This window comes from Sander lucioperca, chromosome 9 (assembly GCF_008315115.2).
Source record: "Sander lucioperca isolate FBNREF2018 chromosome 9, SLUC_FBN_1.2, whole genome shotgun sequence".
NCBI lineage: Eukaryota > Metazoa > Chordata > Actinopteri > Perciformes > Percidae > Sander > Sander lucioperca.
In genome coordinates, this window is record NC_050181.1 from 31410138 (window position 1) to 31429147 (window position 19010).

The 19010-nt window shown below is 42.1% G+C and overlaps 1 protein-coding gene across 1 annotated transcript in view; it reads left to right on the top strand.

Annotated features, from left to right (window-relative positions):
• The first annotated feature begins 6006 nt into the window (after positions 1-6006).
• Positions 6007-19010, top strand: part of LOC116040844 (phospholipid phosphatase-related protein type 4-like) — a 107165-nt gene continuing 94161 nt past the window's right edge. Inside the window, exon 1 of the mRNA XM_031286541.2 lies at positions 6007-6458. Within this exon, the coding sequence (XP_031142401.2) occupies positions 6375-6458 (84 nt within the window). The 5' untranslated portion in view covers positions 6007-6374. The remainder of the gene's footprint in view (positions 6459-19010) is intronic.

Sequence of the window (19010 nt, forward strand, 5' to 3'; positions counted from 1 at the left end):
CATTTGTGAGTACCATATTGGCCTGAATACAAGATGTTTTTCTTCCTAGATATATGTCTAAAAAAGTGAGTTGTCAGTATACATTTACAACAGCAGATGGCGGCAAAAAGCCATCCACCTGAACCGCACCCTGGATGATGTTCTATGGAAGGAGCCAGAGGAAACAGAGCATGGCAGTGACGACAGTGAGAGCCAACTGCTGATCAGGTTGCGCATTTCTGTCCAAACCAGAGAGTAGTAGTTTTTTTTATGTCCAAACCTGACAGAGATACTCACAAGTCTTTGAGCTAGAGTCCAAGTCAAGTCTCGGGTCTTTGAACTAGAGTCCACATCTTTAGCATTCAGTGCTTCTTTTGTTTGGGCCTTGTTGTATGAAGTTTTAAAGCCAAAGCTTCTGATGAATGGCGCAGCAGCTGCCGTTGCGGTCAACATCTTAGTTGTCCTTTCTCACGTGTGGCCCACGCAGAAGATATACGTTACATGTTACCTGGTGGGTTAGAGGTTATGCAGGGAGAGGAATAACATTCAGCTCATCAGACGTTTCCTAAAAATAAAGATTGTTCACAACTTCTGCATCTCGGGTCCAAGTCGAGTCTGATGTCGTTTCAGGACGAGTCTCAAGTCAAGTCTAAAGTGACTGTGTGTGCGACTTAAAGCGTAACTCTCGCCAAAATGCAACCTAGGGTCTTTTTGTGAATGTACTTGAGTCAAACTTTCGTTTAAAAGCACATTTAGGACGGAATCGCCACTTTTAAGATTTTTTGTATTTTTGTTTTTCGGTCAAATGGCCTTTTGAATGGGAGAGCTAGGGGCACTTTTATGCTAGCCCCAAAATAGCTATTTTTAAAACACTAAGAAGGCTCGACACAACATGAGACTTTGCTCCAAGTATTACCAGGAGCTCTACACCTTAACGAAAGCATTGACAACATTGTTTGTGTTCACAGAGTTTACTAAAAAGAAAGGTTTTAACAACTCACCGTAGCTCTTGTTGTTTCCGGCCATTTTATCAGTCAAAAACAATTGATTTCCGAATGCAACATAACAGGGAGGAGAGTAAAGATGGAAAGCTCCTAAAGCTTAGTTCCATATATATGCACGGATGATTTCTTGTTTTGTCTTTATTGAAAAACAATATTGACCTCGTAGTTGAAAAAGGAGCCTCATATGGAGTCCGTTCATTCGCATTCGGATATCGACTCGTTTTGACTGCCGAGGTGGTAGCGGCCGGAAACAACAAGAGCTACGGTGAGTTGTTCAAAACCTTTCTTTTTAGTAAACTCTGGGTACACAAACAATGTTGTCAATGCTTTCGTTAAGGTGTAGAGCCCCTGGTGATACTTGGAGCAAAGTCTCATGTTGTGTCGAGCCTTCTTAGTGTTTTAAAAATAACTATTTTGAGACTAGCATAAAAGTGCCCCTATTAGTCCAATTCAAAAGGCCATTTGACCGAAAATACGGTAAATCTTAAAAGTGTGATTCCGTCCTAAATATGCTTTTAAACGAAAGTTTGACTCGGGTACATTCACAAAAAGACCCTAGGTTGCATTTTGGCGAGAGTTACGCTTGAGGTGCGTCTTAAGTCTGAGTTTTAAACTAGAGTCCCCATCTCTGGAACCCGACCTGAGCCTGACGCAGTTGATGTGAACTAAAGCACTTAGTTTGTGTTAAGCCTGATTTATGGTTCTATAGTTAAATCTACACCAAAGGTATGCATAGATACGGACCCTACACCATAGCCTACGCCATAGCCTGCGACGTAGCCATGCCGTAGCCTACGCTGTAGCCATGCCGTAGCCATGCCATAGCCTGCGCCGTAGCCTGACGTACACCTCCCCAGGAATGTAACTACACGTCGCGGTGACGTAGACCTTGGTAGCATCACATTTCCCTCTACTCATTTCCTGGTTCTTCTTCTCCATAAACAAAATGAAATCAATGAGAGGGTTAACGTTTCCTGCTACAGATTTCCAACTGTGGTCAGAAAGCACAGGGGAGACACTTTGTTTCTCCGTCTCCACCACCGGATTAGCTACTCGCTCCGAAGCTAATCCCCGTCACTCTCTCGCTGTCGGGATCGATGCCTGGAACGAATACACATATTTCTGTCCACGTGTCTCTCTGGGGACGCTGCTGAAGCTGTGCAAAGGCTGGCAGGAATCCCCTGACACTTTTTTTCTCTAATAAGAACTCGAACAACCTAATTGGTCTTATCTCAATATTCCTGGACAATTATGAACAATAATTACACGGTCAACTCAGTCAACAATTCATTGTTTTTGCAAAATAATCTTTTTAATCCAATCTTACTTTTTAACCCAATCTCACTTTACTTCTACTTAACTTTTTCTTTCTTGCACCGTAGCTATATTACTTTATACACGTATTGACTCGCTCTTTTCTTAAGGTCTTTACACACCGGGACGTTACAACAACAAGGAGGCTGCTGTCCGAACCATAGACCATACAGACGGTAAACTTAATTACTCCTTTCAACCTCGACAGCGTTTCCCAGAGACTTTCTTTCCGTTCTTATCTTTCACAATAAAAACCATAGACATATGCTACACCGTTTTCCAGATGGAATTACATTCACTGAGTATTTCGCTAAAAGGAAACTCAAATAGCTTACAGGAGCTTAGTGTTAGCTTTTCCTGCTTCGGGGGGGAGACAGGGCTGGAGTCTCTGGTGTTACGGTTTAAGTGGTAACTGAATTAACTGGTGACATTCTTTGAGATGTGATGTATGCGTGGCATGATGAACCCAGGAAATACGTTCCCATTACTTTGTTCATGTACGTCTTGCATATTTACGCAGATATGCTTCGCCGACAACAAAACTACATGTTGGAGAACCCTGTACGCACGCACGCACGCACGCACGCACGCACGCACGCAGTTAGATGAATGATGGCTGAACTCCATTCAGCTGCTTCAGTTTCAGGGACCTGCAAAAGCACAGTGTTAACAATGTCTCTGTTCTGTTCAAGTGTTGTATTGCATTCAAGTGAAAAAGGTACATGGTAATATTTGAGGTCTAATAATACAATTTTCTCCTAAGCCCTAATTTGTTGGGATGTATTTTTAAGTTAGTACTATTGATACAATTAGATGACTCTACTGTCAAATAACTCTGCACTTTGTCTAGATTACAAATGAAAACACAATCTTTTATTACCTTAAGTACCTGAAGCTCATCTCAGTTTCAACTACTGACTGTCACACTCCACTGTAAAGCTGAGGGAACTGATAGGACTTTAGGCCGTCTCCACACTGACAACATATTGCAGGCAGAGGCCTCAGGCCACAACATGGCACTGTTTTATGTCCGTGTGTCCTGAAGGCATCATGAGGCTCTGTTGTGCTAGGAGGGGGGGGGCGTTCACACATACTCATGCGCGCTACCCGTGTGGAAAGTAGGTTTTTAGAACACATCTGACATCATGCTCATCGATTGGTTTTGGTTTTCCTCCAAAGGTTGTATATTGAGAAGATGAATCACTCTGTTAGTGAAAGCCATTTCCTAATCCTCGGTTGGTAAAGTGGTGTTAAAGGAACAGTTAATCTAATACAAAATAATCTAATCTAACTAGAAATCGAGGAATCTCTGTGCGCGTGTGTGAGTGTCTCCTGCATGCGCAGTACAGCAGCGGAGGGGAGTTGCTACATCTCTAGAAGAGTGGGTGGTGATGGCGCAGTGGATATGACACATGCCTTTGGTGTGGGAGATCTGGGTTCAATTCCCACTCCCTGAGCAAGACACTTAACCCCTAGTTGCTCCAGTTGCTCCAGAGGCGTCCGACTTCTGACATATGTAGCAATTGGAAGTCGCTTTGGATAAAAGTGTCAGCTAAATGACATGTAATGCAATGTAATGTAGAAGGCTCATTGATTGCGTTTCACAAAAAGTGATCATCCGCCAAAAAACTGACCTGTCTATCCTACATGCAAATGGTGAAATTAATCATGAACTCTTGGGCTCTCCAGCACGTTGTTTTGTTGCTGCCGGTTACCACATTTCTCCGGCCGTTCTGTGCGCTGTAGCGGCTTCCCCAGCAGGCTGAGCCAGGCTCCATGCCTTGCCCACATCGCTACCTGGATGTGTGACCACTAGACGAAAAAAGGGGGACACGCTGAATCTCTAGCCGCGCCACGCATGATAGAACAACCCAGTCTCACGGCAGTTCGTGTAAATGTCACGTTATTTTTAATCTATTGATACGTGTTCATGGGGACGTTTTTCTCATTTTTTACGTGGTGGCCAGCACGAAATATCCTACGGGGAAAGGACGCCTCACACGCCGCGAGGCGGCCGCTTGGGACGTGACTAGGGGGAAAGGACGGCTCACACGCCGGGAGACGGCTGAAAAGGATGCCGGGAGACGGCCGAAAAAGACGCCGGGAGACGGACGAAAAGGACGCTGGGAGACGGCTGCGGGGGGACGCGCGACAATAACGGTTTGGCGGAGGTTGGGTTTAGGAAAAACACTACGGGGAGAGGGCGCCTCACACGCCGGGAGAAGGCCGCGGGAGTCTGCTGCTGGGGACGCGCGACAATAACGGGACGGTTGTAATTAGGAAGACTACGGGAAACAAAACGCCACACGCGGGACGCGATCCCTGCTCGCCCGGGTGAAAGTCCTGTGTTGTTTGACCCATCCACCACCCTGACCAACCTCCCTACGCGGATTTTCGGCTTTTTATACTACTCCCTACCATTTTTGTGCTGTGACCACGAAATATGCTTCCCATTGAAATACATTACTTCACATTTTTGTGCTGGCCACCACGTAAAAAACGAGAAAAACGTCCCTGTGAACATGTATCAATAGATTAAAACATGACATTTACACAAACTGCTGGATAGAACCACGTTACGAGAGTATCTTAGAGCGAGAATGGCAGGTGTGTTGAGTGACGTCAGTAAGAGTAACACTGTGGCTTTGTGAGGAAAAAGCGAGTGGGAAAAGAGATAACAAACGTAGTGAAGACAATGTAAAGTGAGTTAACAGTGAACAATAAAACAGACACGGTGGTTTCATCTGTAGTTAATACTGCCAGAGCGTCGGCCCTAGAGGGAACGTCTCCCCTGTACTTCCCGACCACGGTCTGGGAGCCTCAAACAGCAAAGGTGGAACACAGGCTGTTAGTTAAATGAAGTTGAAGTTTTGTTGAGAAAAAAAATGACAGGGACCAAGGATTCGGCCCGCTCCAAAGAGGCACTGCACTAGTCCAAATAAGAAATCAACTGCTAGTGATAGCTAGCTAGGTTCTTTTTAAAGGCCTATAGAGGCCAGACCTGGGGGCAATTGGAAATATAAGGTAATACAATTTGACATAATAAGTATTTTATTAAAGAATATGAGAACAAGATAGCTAATAATCTGACCAAGTGTGCTACAGACACATTTCAGTCTATTCAAACGTAGGCGACTGAGGTTTGTTACCCAGGAGGTGAATAGAATTGGTCTTCTTTTCTTTTCTTATATCTTATCTCTTCTTCTTTCTTTCCAAATGTCAGTAGGCCTGCCTGTGGCTACTGACCACAGGCAGGCCTGCTAGACCACACTGTGAAAAATTCACAAAGAGAACTATTTACGTTAGCAAAAATGGTTCACAGTGACACAGCGAGGTCTGTGGATCATAAAAAAGTATGTTAAAACTGAAACTACAAAAGGCTTTTGCCCTAATTTGGTGCAGAGTGAGACGTCGTTACATCTTCTCATTTATGCTATCTCCTCCACTGCCTGGCACCTGCTGTCAGAGTCAAGTTAGCCAAAATTAGCAGTGCGGCTAATAGACCAGATGTGGTTATAATCTTTGTAGTATAAATTAAACATAAAAAAGAAAGTAAAACCCCTTTGGAAGTCTAGTTACTATATTAATAAGGTTTTCATACGTTTAAAATGCCCAGTGGAATTATTGTTTGCATAGGAAACAGTGCGGAGAAATAGCCAAATGGGTTTATTTTGAAAGTCATGACAGGAACTGTAACTGCTACTGTAGCTAACTTGATCTTCTGCAGCAGAGGCAGAGCAGAGTGAGTGCTGAAACGTTACTGACCGGAGGCAGGTGCTCTCCTCTGAACGTCGGTGTCATTTTCACGATGAGTTTTAATGTCAGCACACAGGGCGAACAGCTTTGGGGAAGGCAGTGCCAGCCATGCGCTGGCACCGTGTTTTGAACCCCAAAAACCGCATTTAAGGGGCGACCACGGACAAATCCCATTTACAGGCATCACCTCGCCAGGCGATGGAGGTCCTCCGTTAAGGGCTTGGGGGAACCAAACTCTGTCGGAATTTCGCCAAAATTACGACGGGAATTAAGTACAGCTCCCTGTCTCCCGGCAACGGGAGAGACCACCTGCCGGTCGTGATGTCTCGTGCCAAGGAGCGGCTGAAAGGCGGGAATGAGACCAAGGACAGTGTCACTCTGCTGCCGTGCTTTTACTTTGTAGAGGTGAAATATATCTATCTATTTATCTATCTATCTAGCTATCTATCTATCTGCTGCCATGCTTTTACTTTGTAGAGATGAAATCTATCTATCTATCTATCTATCTATCTATCTATCTATCTATCTATCTACAGAGGTGCAAATGGAAGTGACTGGTTGGCAGGCTGCTGTCTGTTTGATTTGGTTGGCTGACTGGTCACTTGGTTTAAGGATGCAAGCAATCACACTTATACCACTATCAGGTTTAATGATGCTAATAAATATGAAGTTATCATTCTAGATACTGTAGGCTATTCTCTACCAAAGAGCCAGCCCGGCTGTAATGGTGCAGTTTGATAGCAGTGATACTGAGCATCTGTATTCCCCTCCTGTAGTCCCTGTTTACCCTGTTCTTTCCTTCTGCAGCCAGTGACACTGCAGTCTCCACATGATATTAGGATATTAGGATTCCTTGTGTATACAACAATTTTGTGTGGCAGGATGCAATGTTTTATACACCTTGTCCATTAAATGGAAGTGCCTCATCAATGAAGTAATCAGTCAAAACAGCTTGGAAGACAGCCACAGTGTTGATAAAAGACTGTGAATGACGACACAAATATGAACATTTAGGTTTAATGCCACACTAACACAATTTCAACTAGGGCTGGGTTAAAATAATTGATTATCCAAATAAAATCGGATCTTCTTTTTCAGTCAAATATAAAAATATTTATTTATTACTTTTTTAGTTTTGAATGAATCCCAGGATAGGCTACATCTTTTGGTTATAACACTGTTATGTAACCCAAACAATGTAACACAAGTACACAGCCTATGAAGTAAACCTTTATTGTCATGAAACATTGTATTTTTTGTTTAAATGAACATGAAAATTGACATTTATCATCATCTAGGCCTGCACAATATACCGTTTTTTAAAAAAAATTGTCATCGAGATATCAACTGGTGCAATAAACATATTGCGAAAGACACTCAGACATTTTTTCTGTTAGTTAAAAGAAAATATCAGTAGAAAACTGCACTTTAAAAATCATTCTTTTTTAAGTGGTGCCTTTTATATTCAATTTGTTAAACTAGTACAGTGCCGGTTGAAAATGTGCCTGTTTGGAACAGGCCGATTGCTTGGCCTGTGGTATTGCTGCTTGTAGAATTCTTCAAAACCAAATTGTAACCCAGAATTACTTACAGAAGGACCCCAAACCACTTAATATGTAACTCCACTGCATAGCCTACTACTGACTTACAGTGTAGGCTACGTCACTACCTTACTACATCAGAGGAAGACATTGTGCTACTATATTTACCTGACAGAGAACGTGGCAGATTCTGAATTTAATCACAAAATATCACATTAAAAATGTGGAGTAATCAGACAGTTGCCTCATGGGCTCATGGCGGTGTGCTACCCATCTGGCCCGTTATGAGAGCCAATCAGCACATATCTGCGTTAATCAACCAGCAGAACCGGAGCGAGTAGCCTACAGAGACAATCTCACATTTAGCTTCGGACTGTTCTTCCACGTGTATGTTATTCATATATGCGTGTGTGTTTGTTACAGTAAGAGAGAAAGAACACCTCAGTGTGCATGTGTGTGATTAATAACTGTACAATGATCTTTATAATTCACCCTGGTAAGTCATTGAAGCCTGACATGTTTATGTTGTATGTGTGTGTGTGTGTGTGTGTGTGTGTGTGTGTGTGTGTGCAGAGAGAGAGAGCGAGAGAGAGAGAAAACATTGTAGTGTTGTCTTTTTCGTCAACGATATTGCATGATATCACCACAGTTTAATGATGGTGGCGTTGTCTCGTCTCTGGTGCGATGTCCATGTAAGCAATCCGCTGTTGCTCAGGGAAAGCCAAAAAAAAGTTTGGTTGTTAACGATATATCCAATAATCATGTAACGCAAAACAGTCAAAGTCAAAGCCGTCGAACCTCCCCCCGAGAGCGTCGTCAAAATGTTTTTTTTTTAAATTACTGCAGTCAACCTAGGGGAAATACTGTTAAATACATTAATTATAATTAGGTGTTGTGTCCCCCGTCGAGTACTTTATCTATTGGCTGTAATAAATATATTGGCCAGGTTTTTGGTTTTTGTGAGTGAGATATACAGTACGTTATAGGTGTAACATTTCAGGTACCCTGGTAATAGGCGTATGATTTGCTTTTTTTAAACGGCGGTATTAACGTAATAAGTTCTAAGTGGTAACAGTCAGAGGCAAACTTACACAACAGTTGCGATGTTCCTGTATGCTATCCGCTCGTGCTCCAGGAAAGTGAAGACAAGTTAGTTTGGTATATTCAGCAATCATGTAACGTTGGATGTAACGTTGGAAGCAGGAAAAAATTTACTCGAGTCAAAGCCGGTACCCACCCTCCCCCCGCTGCTGTAAAGCGTTCTGCGTGTGGTGTCTGCCTGTGACGTGAAAGACACACGCACATACATACATACACACACGCACACAAACACACACACACACACACACACACACACAAAAAGCATTAATCATTAACAAAAACACAGCCTATTCAATTTCTCTGGCTTTAGATGGCTACAGACTAGGCTGTTTGGAGTTGCTGTGGCAACACGTGACAGCTGCCGCTAGCATAGCTTTAGCTTAAACAGTCCGACCAATTATCACTTATATGATTACAATTTGGCACATCTAAACAAAATCAACAATTACCATCTACAGTCATACCCCTTAGGACCTTATCTTATGTTAGCAAACAAGTTATGTACGGATTAGAAAAATAAAAGCCCAAATCCCCAAACAACAGTCCTAATCTTAACTAGTCGTTTTGGTGTCTAAACTTAACTGTCGGAGCTGCAGGACAGTCACCTTTTGTCGACTAAAGTCCTACCTATTTGATTAAGAGAGTCTTGCTTCGACCAATACAATGTACTGAAAAACTGTACTGGCAGCTCATTCTGTAACAAATACAGACAGTTGCTTTACATAATATTCAGAAAAGAATGCATTGATATGGTTTGGAGTTTAGATTCTCTGCCCGAGCTCGAGCCCGAACCCGACCGACCCTCGGGCTGGGCCGATGTTTTTTACGCCGCTATGATCGGGCCGGGCCGGGCCCTTGACCAAGCATTTGTGTTTTTTTAATCATTACTTTATTAGCCTTATTCGGTGGGGAGCAAGCTATGCCTCTCCAGCTTCTCCCATAGCTCTGGGTGTAGGCTATGTCCCGCACTGACTTGAGTTTGAGGTAAACTGTGCTACATCAGGGCTTGACATTCACTTTTTGAGGCACTTGTCCTTTGGACAGGTACATTTACGTTTCACGTCCATGTCCATGCACAAAAGTCACCTGTCCGGGTAAAGATTTATCATTTTATAAAAAAATTGTGTTTTGCTAATGCAGAATTCGAACAAACTGTTGAAAGCATCCAAACACTATCAGCATTAATAAAATTCAGTTGAAACAGTAGAAACAAACATGTCCCAAGAATAGATTTCTCCTTCAACAAGAAAAAAGGATCTCCAGACTCCATAATACAAAGTAATACTTTGCACGCCGGTGTGCAGAAGTTAATATATTGAGATTCTAAGTCAATATTTTTAAATTTCTCATTACTTTCAGATTCCTAGTCAATATTCTAAGTTACTAAGTAGGGGTGTAACGGTACGCAAAAATCACGGTTCGGTACGTACCTCGGTTTTAAAGTCACGGTTCGGTTTATTTTCGGTACAGTAAGGGAAAGAAATGCAAACATTAAACTGCAGGTTGTTTATTACATTAAACTTTTTTTTTAACAATTTGTTTACACTTTTTTAAACACTTTTTAAGTGTTGTATATATAAAATAAAAAAGAATAAGAAATAAAATACTGCACAAAGTTCTCCACTAAATAAAATACTCTCCGTCTCAAACCATTATCACATAATAAAATATAATGAAAAATATAAATAAATAACATTTATAGATTACAGTGCAGCATTACCAACCCCAGCTTGTCAACAACTGAGTATGGTCGTAGATCAGCTGCTATAAAAACACCAATTGCTTTCGTTATTGCGTTGGCCCGATTGGAATTACCAGCAAAGGTCTGTTTAAATGCCAACGGGAGCTGCGTTTGAATTACGGTCGTTTTTTTCCTTGTAGTAGTGATGTTCACACTCGTGTGATGCCTTTTCAAGTGCGTTAACAAGTTTGAAGTGTTGCCAGAAACATACCCGATCATTACTGAGCAATGTCGGCTTTCGTCTTATCGACTAGTCTTTGTCCGTTGACGTATTTCACTGGGAAACCGAAGTATTCCCAAACAGGAGACCTTAATGATATGGGTGGCTCTTCAAGCTCCGGCTTGTCCATACTGTCTATGGGCTTGTCTGCATTGGCCATGACGCTAGCTAGCGAGAGGCTGGGCTAAAGCGTGCCGTGTATGTTGTTGTACAGCGCGCGGTGTGTGATTTTTATTTTTTTCCCCAAACCACTTAAGCGGAAATCCCGCCCTGCAGTCGATTTCATTGGTTTAGGTTACAGTGACGGCGGGTAGGTTTAGAGATCAGTGTTTGGTGTAGGCAATCTGTACAGTGATTGACATATTGACATGACCAATGAAAACTTTAGAATCAGCTGCAGGGCGGGATTTGCGCTGAACGCGGAGACTTCCGCCACTTAATATGTTCATGTGGAAACACGAAAATTGACCTATGTTCCGCACACAAAAGATTGCATTCAGTGCACATGTGCACCGCACCGAAAGCCCTGAGCCGAAACAGTCCGGTACGAATACACGTACCGTTACACCCCTATTACTAAGTCAATATATTAAGATACTAAGTCGATACTTTGAGATATTGAGTCAATATATTGAGATTCTAAGTCAATATTTTAAATGTTCTCATTACTTTGAGATTCTTAGTTTATATTCTGAGATACTAAGTCAATATTTTGACCAGAGGTAGTGGTGACTTAAACTTTAACTTATACTATATCTAAAATAATTTTGTAGACATAACAATGGATTTTGCCACTAAATGTTGGTGTTAACTTTTTTTTATATATGTATTTTTTTTAATACAATTTCACTAATTTCTACCCGGCAGAGGCTGATTTACCGAAGGGATCCTTTAAAAGGTGTAGCTACTTTACAGTTGATTATTAGCTGATATTTAATCCGCATACCTGCAAAAAGGGTATTTTACAACAACTTTGAGTGCAGCACGAGGCTGGCGAGGCAAATTTCAAGTGAACGCAACTAGGCCTGTCACGATAACAAATTTTGCTGGACGATAAATTGTCCCAGAAATTATTGCGATAAACGATAATATTGTCGTTCTGAGACCATTTTCATCTAATATAATGATAATGACATAATAATGCAGGTACACCTTTTCAAAGATCAATAAACTTTTATTTCTAAAGAATATTTAACACTGGAACTGGAAGACATTTTAAATATCCACAATATGTCTTTGATCTCCTTTAGTATGTTGTCTTTCACGGTGTTGTATAGTTGTGGAATTGCCGTTTGTGACCCGTATGTTCTCCCAGGTAATTCATACTGGCTATCAAATGTTTGCAGCAGTCGTCGAGTGTTTGTGATAGACTACAGACTCTGTACTGCATTTAACAATTATTTATTAAACATTAAATATTAAATTTAAATAATACATTATATCTATCTATTTCTATATGACTATCTGCCACATGGCGAGTAAATGTTTGTACCAAAATAGTTCTGTTTTTCAGTCTTCATTTTGGTGAAGGTGCAGCTATACTTTCTTCTGCTCATCTGCAGGTCGGAGCTTCGCGGGGGGCGGGCCGACACACACACACACACACACACACACACACACACACACACGCACGCACACAAACCGACGCCAGCCACCACGTCACTTCTGTTTACTGATAGCTAGTGTTTACCTTAGGCTAATTTATTAGCTAGTAAGTGGCGATTTTTGACAAGCAGGTAACGGAGTCTCAGTTCACCGTCCGGGAGCCTCTGACACACTGACAGCTGTAGGCTTGTACCGGTTAATATTCTGTGCATTGTCGGACACATGCAGCCACTTTCCTGAAACCGCTTGCAAGACTGACAAGTCCACAGCGGCGTTTATGTCCGTGCCTGTCTTCACCGCCTCCACCTGCAGGTTGTCAACTGCGTGGTTTGGAATGAAAGGGAGAAAACCGGACGCCGAGTAACACGGCGGATATCGCTCATATACGTCTTCTTTTTTTGACAGCGCCTTAGCGGCAAAGTGCTGCGGAAAACCCCGCTCCAACTACTCGCATTTTCTGTCTCTCTCTCTCTCTCTCTCTCTCTCTCTCTCTCTCTCCGCCAGGAGTCCCGCCTCCACACAAAGACCATGCGACTCCTCGTTACGCTAAGGAACCGAGAGTGGTCCTCCAGTCTCTTTGGTAGAGAGAGAGAGAGCGAGAGAGAGAGTGAGAGAGAGAGAGAGAGAGAGAGACAATGAAAACAAACAAGCATGCAAATGGAAATTATCGTGGCCGGAAAAATTATCGAGCTAATTTTTTTTATCGTGCGATTAATTGATTTATTGACTATCGCGACAGGCCTAAACGCAACATCTGTGTTGTTTTTCCGACAACAGCAGCTGCACACTGTCATACGTTCCTCTACAGTGAAATACAGACACTTTTACACCGTTTAGCTGTCAGCATTTTAACCCTGTTTACTCCAGCTAACGGTAGGCTAACATTACCTGCTGCCAAGTGTAGTGTTAACTAGCGTGACATACGGCGATGTTTAGGTTGCCGCTAACGTCCGTTTTCGGAGCATCAGAGAGAAGCGCAGGCATTTCAGTGGCACCGAAATCCGCGTTGCAATTCGGTCCGGTAGATAGCGGTCGTTAAGCCACCGGTGCCGTAATAGCACCGGGTCTCTCGTTTTCTGTCAACGATGTGGCGAAGAGGTAACGTTAAGGCGGAGTTAGCAAGCTAACGTTAGCTAACTAACACCGGCTGGTTCCGCCGTGTTTCATGCTGCATCGCAGACCGTGGCGAAGGACAGTATTAATTGGTGATCGAGACAAGAAAGTCTCCTACATGGTTCCAGGGCTTTGATTATGTTGCTGCCTTGATCTGTTACCCACACTATTCGGCTGAGGGAGCTAGGTTTGAGTTTTTTTTTTTTTACATTTCTCATTCGGATCCATTTGCGATCCATTCCATTCTGAACAAACAAATAGCGCAGTTTACATGCTTCGTCCTTGTTGCATTACCAGTATTTATTAAGATAATTCTAAACAGATTTCTGTAGTTCAAACAACTCGGAATTGTAGTTGAGAACGTCAGTTGTAAAAAATTGTCGGGTTTAAATCGGGCTCGGGCTCATAATTACAGTTAATGTGTCAGGCTGGGCCGGGCTTGGACACGACGTGCACAGGCTTGGGTAGGGTCGGGCTTGATTTTTTTGGGCCCGATCTAAGCTCTAATATGGTTCACAGTGATCATATTCTCCAGTTCATAAAGTTCAGTGACAGATAAAAAAAGGATGGGAAAAAGCTGAGATATCCTGACGTTTAGTCCTTAAATAGGCCAAGCTCCAACACTACTGATGCTTAACTTCTAACACTCTGTCTGTGCTCCTATCTGTCCTGGTTTCTTCATTTAATTTATATTTTAACAAAAAAAGGTATGCTAAGAAGCATACATGTTTAGTTGTAAAAATAAGTAAATGTTGTTTTTACACATTGAAACTGTAGTGAAAGGTGTCAGTTATGATGTCGATATGGCTATCAACAGATCATTGATCATTGAGACGCGCCTCACAGAGCAAACAGGCAGGAGCCACGTCTGCTCTAACTGTTAACATGGGTGCTGATATAAAAAGCAAAAGGTCCGTGGCGCACATTTAGAGCTGAAACAATTAAAAATTTTGCTGTACAATTAATTGTCTAAAAAATAATTGCGATTAAGAATAAAATTGTCTCCCTCAGTAAATTTAAAAAGATTTATTAATGTGTTACTTTAAAAAAAAAAACTTTTAGTTTTGAATGAATTCCAGGATCCCTTTTGGTTATATCACAGTTATGTGACCCAGATAATGTAATAACACAAGTACACGGCCTGTGAAGTAACGGCTGTTTTATTATCATCAAATATTTTTTCTAACTGTAAAAATGTCATTTTTGTTGCTATGAACAACTAACAATTGAAATAATAGTAAAAATTAGGGCTGTCAAAATAACGCGTTAATTTCGATTAATTAATCTGAGAAAAAATAACGCGTTAAAAAAAATAACGCAGATTAATCCATTCCATATTGAACTTTGACCCAGACCCGTTCTAGCCACCATTCGGCTGTAAAATGAAGGAGGGCATTTTTACATTTAATTGGAACATTTACTTATACAGATCTTCTTCCTGAATAGGGTTGGGTACCGAAATCCGGTGCTAATATGGCACAGGTGCCTTCATGACCTGCATCTACCAGAACGAATAGCAACGCGGATTTCGGCGCCTCATTCCGGTGCCACTGATATGTCTGCGCTTCTCTCGGATGCTCTGAAACAGACGTTACAGGAAACAGAAACACGGTTACAGTGCTGACAGCTAACACTAAACGGTGTAAAGTGTGACTGTATTTTACTGTAGAGGATTCAACACCGGGATGCAATGTGCAGCTGCCATTGTTCAATGAAACTGGTAACCTACAGCCTCGTGGTGTATTCAAAGTTGTTGTTAAAGGCCCTTTTCCCATCTGGTAGTTGTTTTTCTCATTCAACAGCAATTCACTAGTGAAATAAGTTATTGTTATAGTTATTACATTATTATTAAATCATTTAATTTTGACCATATGGCCTTAGCAATAAACAAGCCTTCTTTAATGTTGCCGACTGTTGTTTAGTACCCTTCTTTTTTTTTTCTTTTTAACTTTCTTAAAAAGTATCGGTTAAGGCACCGGGCAAAAATTATGTATGCAATTAATTTAGATTAATTAATCACAGAGTATTTAATTAATTAGATTTTTTTTTTTTAATCGATTGACAGCCCTAGTAAAAATATATAGTTTGACCAATAACCACTTAAATAATTACAATTTGGCATATTTAAACAAAATAAACAATTACCAGTCACACGCTTTAAAACCTTAGCTAATGTTAGCAGTTAATTGCGGTTAAACAAAGAAACCGCGATTATAAAAAAAGACAATTAGATAATAATGCAGTGTTTCCTGTACATTGATATTATATTACATAGATTGGCCTGCCACACAATCAATGTTGACCGCCACATACTGCCGGATATGCGCTCTCTCTCTCTCTCTCTCTCTCTCTCTCTCTCTCTGTCTGTCTCTCACACACACACACACACACAAACGCAACAGACCCTACTCCTCCGTGCAGATTAATTAATGCCATTGATTATTCTACACACTCCAATACAGTAATGTAGGTGGCGGTATGAGCCTTAAACTTGGTTTGCGATCCGCTAATTAACACACAGAAGAAGACATCGACCTACATGGATCTTTTCCCCCCGGAGAGAAGATGGCTAGAGTCGATCCGGAGTTTAACTGTACACACCGCCACCGACTTGAGCTGCAAAGAAGCTCTGGCCGCCCTGTCAAGGACGCTTGTCAAAAAGTACGGGGAAGCTGTTAGACGCTTTGGCTGCTCTGACGTAGCAGCATTCTATGTTCGATCATGGAAAAAGCACAAGCAGCCACTGCACGGCCAATACATTGACACTAGAAACCTTTTATAAATTACATATATAATGACAGAATTTGTATTGGTTGTTGGTCGCAGCGGTGTCTGTTAGCAGTTAACTCGCTTGTTAGCTGCTGAACCGCAGCAGCATGCAGGCAGAGTGAGCAGCCGCCAGCTGTTGATCCGTGCAGGACTTCACCGTGAGCGGACTGTTTAGAGACGATGTGACCGGCAGGTAACGTTAACTGGTCCCTATACGCAAATATCATAAATGATAGAGAATCCAGCAATGGCCATGATGAGCTTTTCCTCCTTTTTCTCGGAACTAATGTTTTGGTAGGAACGAAAGTTTACATCGTATGTTTCTCCAGAATCAGCCAGCGCGAAGGACGTCTATATTCCGATTGGTTGCCGCTGCTTGCCGCTGAACCGCGTCATAGCTCATTACCATAAAGTTGACCTACTTTCAACTTTCTGATTGACGCTCTGGTTGCTCAAAATGCGACGCCGACAGATTTGATGCTCCTTGCAGCTGAGAGAAGCCAGCTTCCATTGAAAATTAATGACTTCCGGTATCTTTAGAAGCTCAAGTCGGCGGTGGTGTGTACGTACAGTAATGGTTAGTATTATTAAGTTATTACCGGTATTTATTCAGGGTTTATACTGCATAGAGAAAGTTTTGGCGCCCCTTAAAGAGGTTTTAGCCAGCGCCAGAGGAATGTCACTAGCGCCAAAACGTCTGATTTTCAGCAGCCAGCGTTTGCAGAGTCAGACTGTACCAGACTCTCCAGGTGACCATGCTGCTCCGGGGACCGGCGGCGCAGCGAGAAACCGCTGCTGATGGACGCAGAGCTCGCTTGATGGTGTTTTAAGCCCCCAACGTTTCCTTCCAGGCAGCGCTGCGACCGTTGACTTCAAGGCACCTAACCCTAACCATAACCATTGCCTAATCCTAGTGCCTTCCAGGCAGCGCTGCCTGGAAAGAGACATTGGGGGCTTAAAACACAGATAAACGCAAAGCTCTCCATCCACCGGAGCTCCTACTGCTATCGGTCTGCGCGGCCAGTTTGAAATTGAGACAGTTTCATAACCTGTAAAAATAAAAACTGATTGACTTAACACCTGATGCGAGCCATTTGGGAGTAGGCTACGCATGAAAGTGAGTTTTGAGTGCTTAGCGGCATTGCCCTGACTCCCTGAATATGCAGAGACGTGGTCTCGCTCCGCCTCTATGCTGAGGCGTGTTCACAATCATGCCTGCCGAACTGTAGGGGCAGTCTGTTACTCTACATAACGGACAATTTATTTATCAATATTTCAAAATAGAAAACATTACACTTCATAATGTTTTGTATTCATAACACTATTGTATTATTGTACGAATTAGCTACAACTGTAATAGCAGTTACCTTATGTTAGTCACTCCTACATTTCTTTAACTGCCCCATACGGTTGTGCCCTGTTCATACTAATCAAATGAAGTGGACTTTGTTGTCAGATGCGAAAGCCCCCTTCCCTTACTGCATTATACCATTAAATTAAAAAAATGTAATTGTTACCTGCAGAATTTTGCATAAAAAAAAATTGCCCTTACAATTAATATAAGAAGTCTGCACCTCTTTCCGTGTGTGCACCCCCCACCCTGGGTCAGCTACCACCACAAATAGAATCTAATTATGTGGGAAACACTGTAATATGATAATTGTCACAGGCCTACGCACACATTCAGCTGAGTAGGCGGTGTGGTCCGGTCTCGCTGTCATTTTTAAGCGGTTTCATGTCAGGCAGAGATACAGTGGGTTTTTAGGAAATAATTCCTGAGGTCCGGACCTTGGTTACATTATAGCTGGCTACGGCCATGTCTACAACTGGCTCTATATAGCTACGTGATGAGAATACAGTAGGTAGATATAACAGCAACTTGTAGAGTAAGGTTTATGGGTGTACGTGTACAGCTATGCATTGAGCCAAACACACTTGCAATAATGGTTGAAGACATCAGATTGCCTTTAAGGTTTTTACTAGAAGTTATTGTGAAAGTGTGAAAAAAGCATTGGCCAACCAATATAATGATAGTGATTACAAATCAGAAAATAGAGAGTTGGACCAAAGGTATATGTTCAAATTAGTTAGTAGGCTTGAGACGGTGTAAACATTTTCAAGCCAAACACTGAACCGGACCAGTATACCACATTTTACCACTAGGTACCGCACTTTAGTAGTTTGTTGGTTTATTGACAAACATAACATTATGTTAATTTCAATGTCATACTGCTTATTAACAGTTTTAGGCACACTATTGGAAAGTTTAGTGATCTAAGCTAAACAGTTACTCCACATTAAATAAAGCTTCACTACACTGAAGTTAACGTTAGCCCCCAAATAAATGTAGCAAGCTAAGCTACAGCAACATGGTGTCACAGCACAACCAACCCTGGGACTTGCTCACTCTCGTTCTGTCTAGGTTTCACAACAGAGCTTGGTTGTGCTCGTACATGTGATACTAGTAACTGAATGTTTAGCCGCCCGACTGAAAAGGTGAGAGGCATACCTTCTCGATTGACTGTTCATTTGTAAACAGTTAGACACGAGGAAATAACATAAACTTGGTAAAGGGGAAACGCGGACTCTCTGTCAGACTCTCAATCCAACGATTCACCGCCACATGTTCCAGTCCGAGCTCCCTCCCTCTGCTTCACTTCTGCTTTGTGAGCTCCTTGACGTAGATAAGTCAGCACCCACCCCAGCCGGGCGGCCAATGAAAACCCACTGCTGAATTATGACGTGACGATGGCAAAAGAAGTTTACTACATCGGAGCAGTTTTTTAAACATGCATGTATACGACATACACGTCCGTGTTTAGCGATGGCATTGGTAGTAGATCCTCAGCAGTTTTATTTCAGACTGT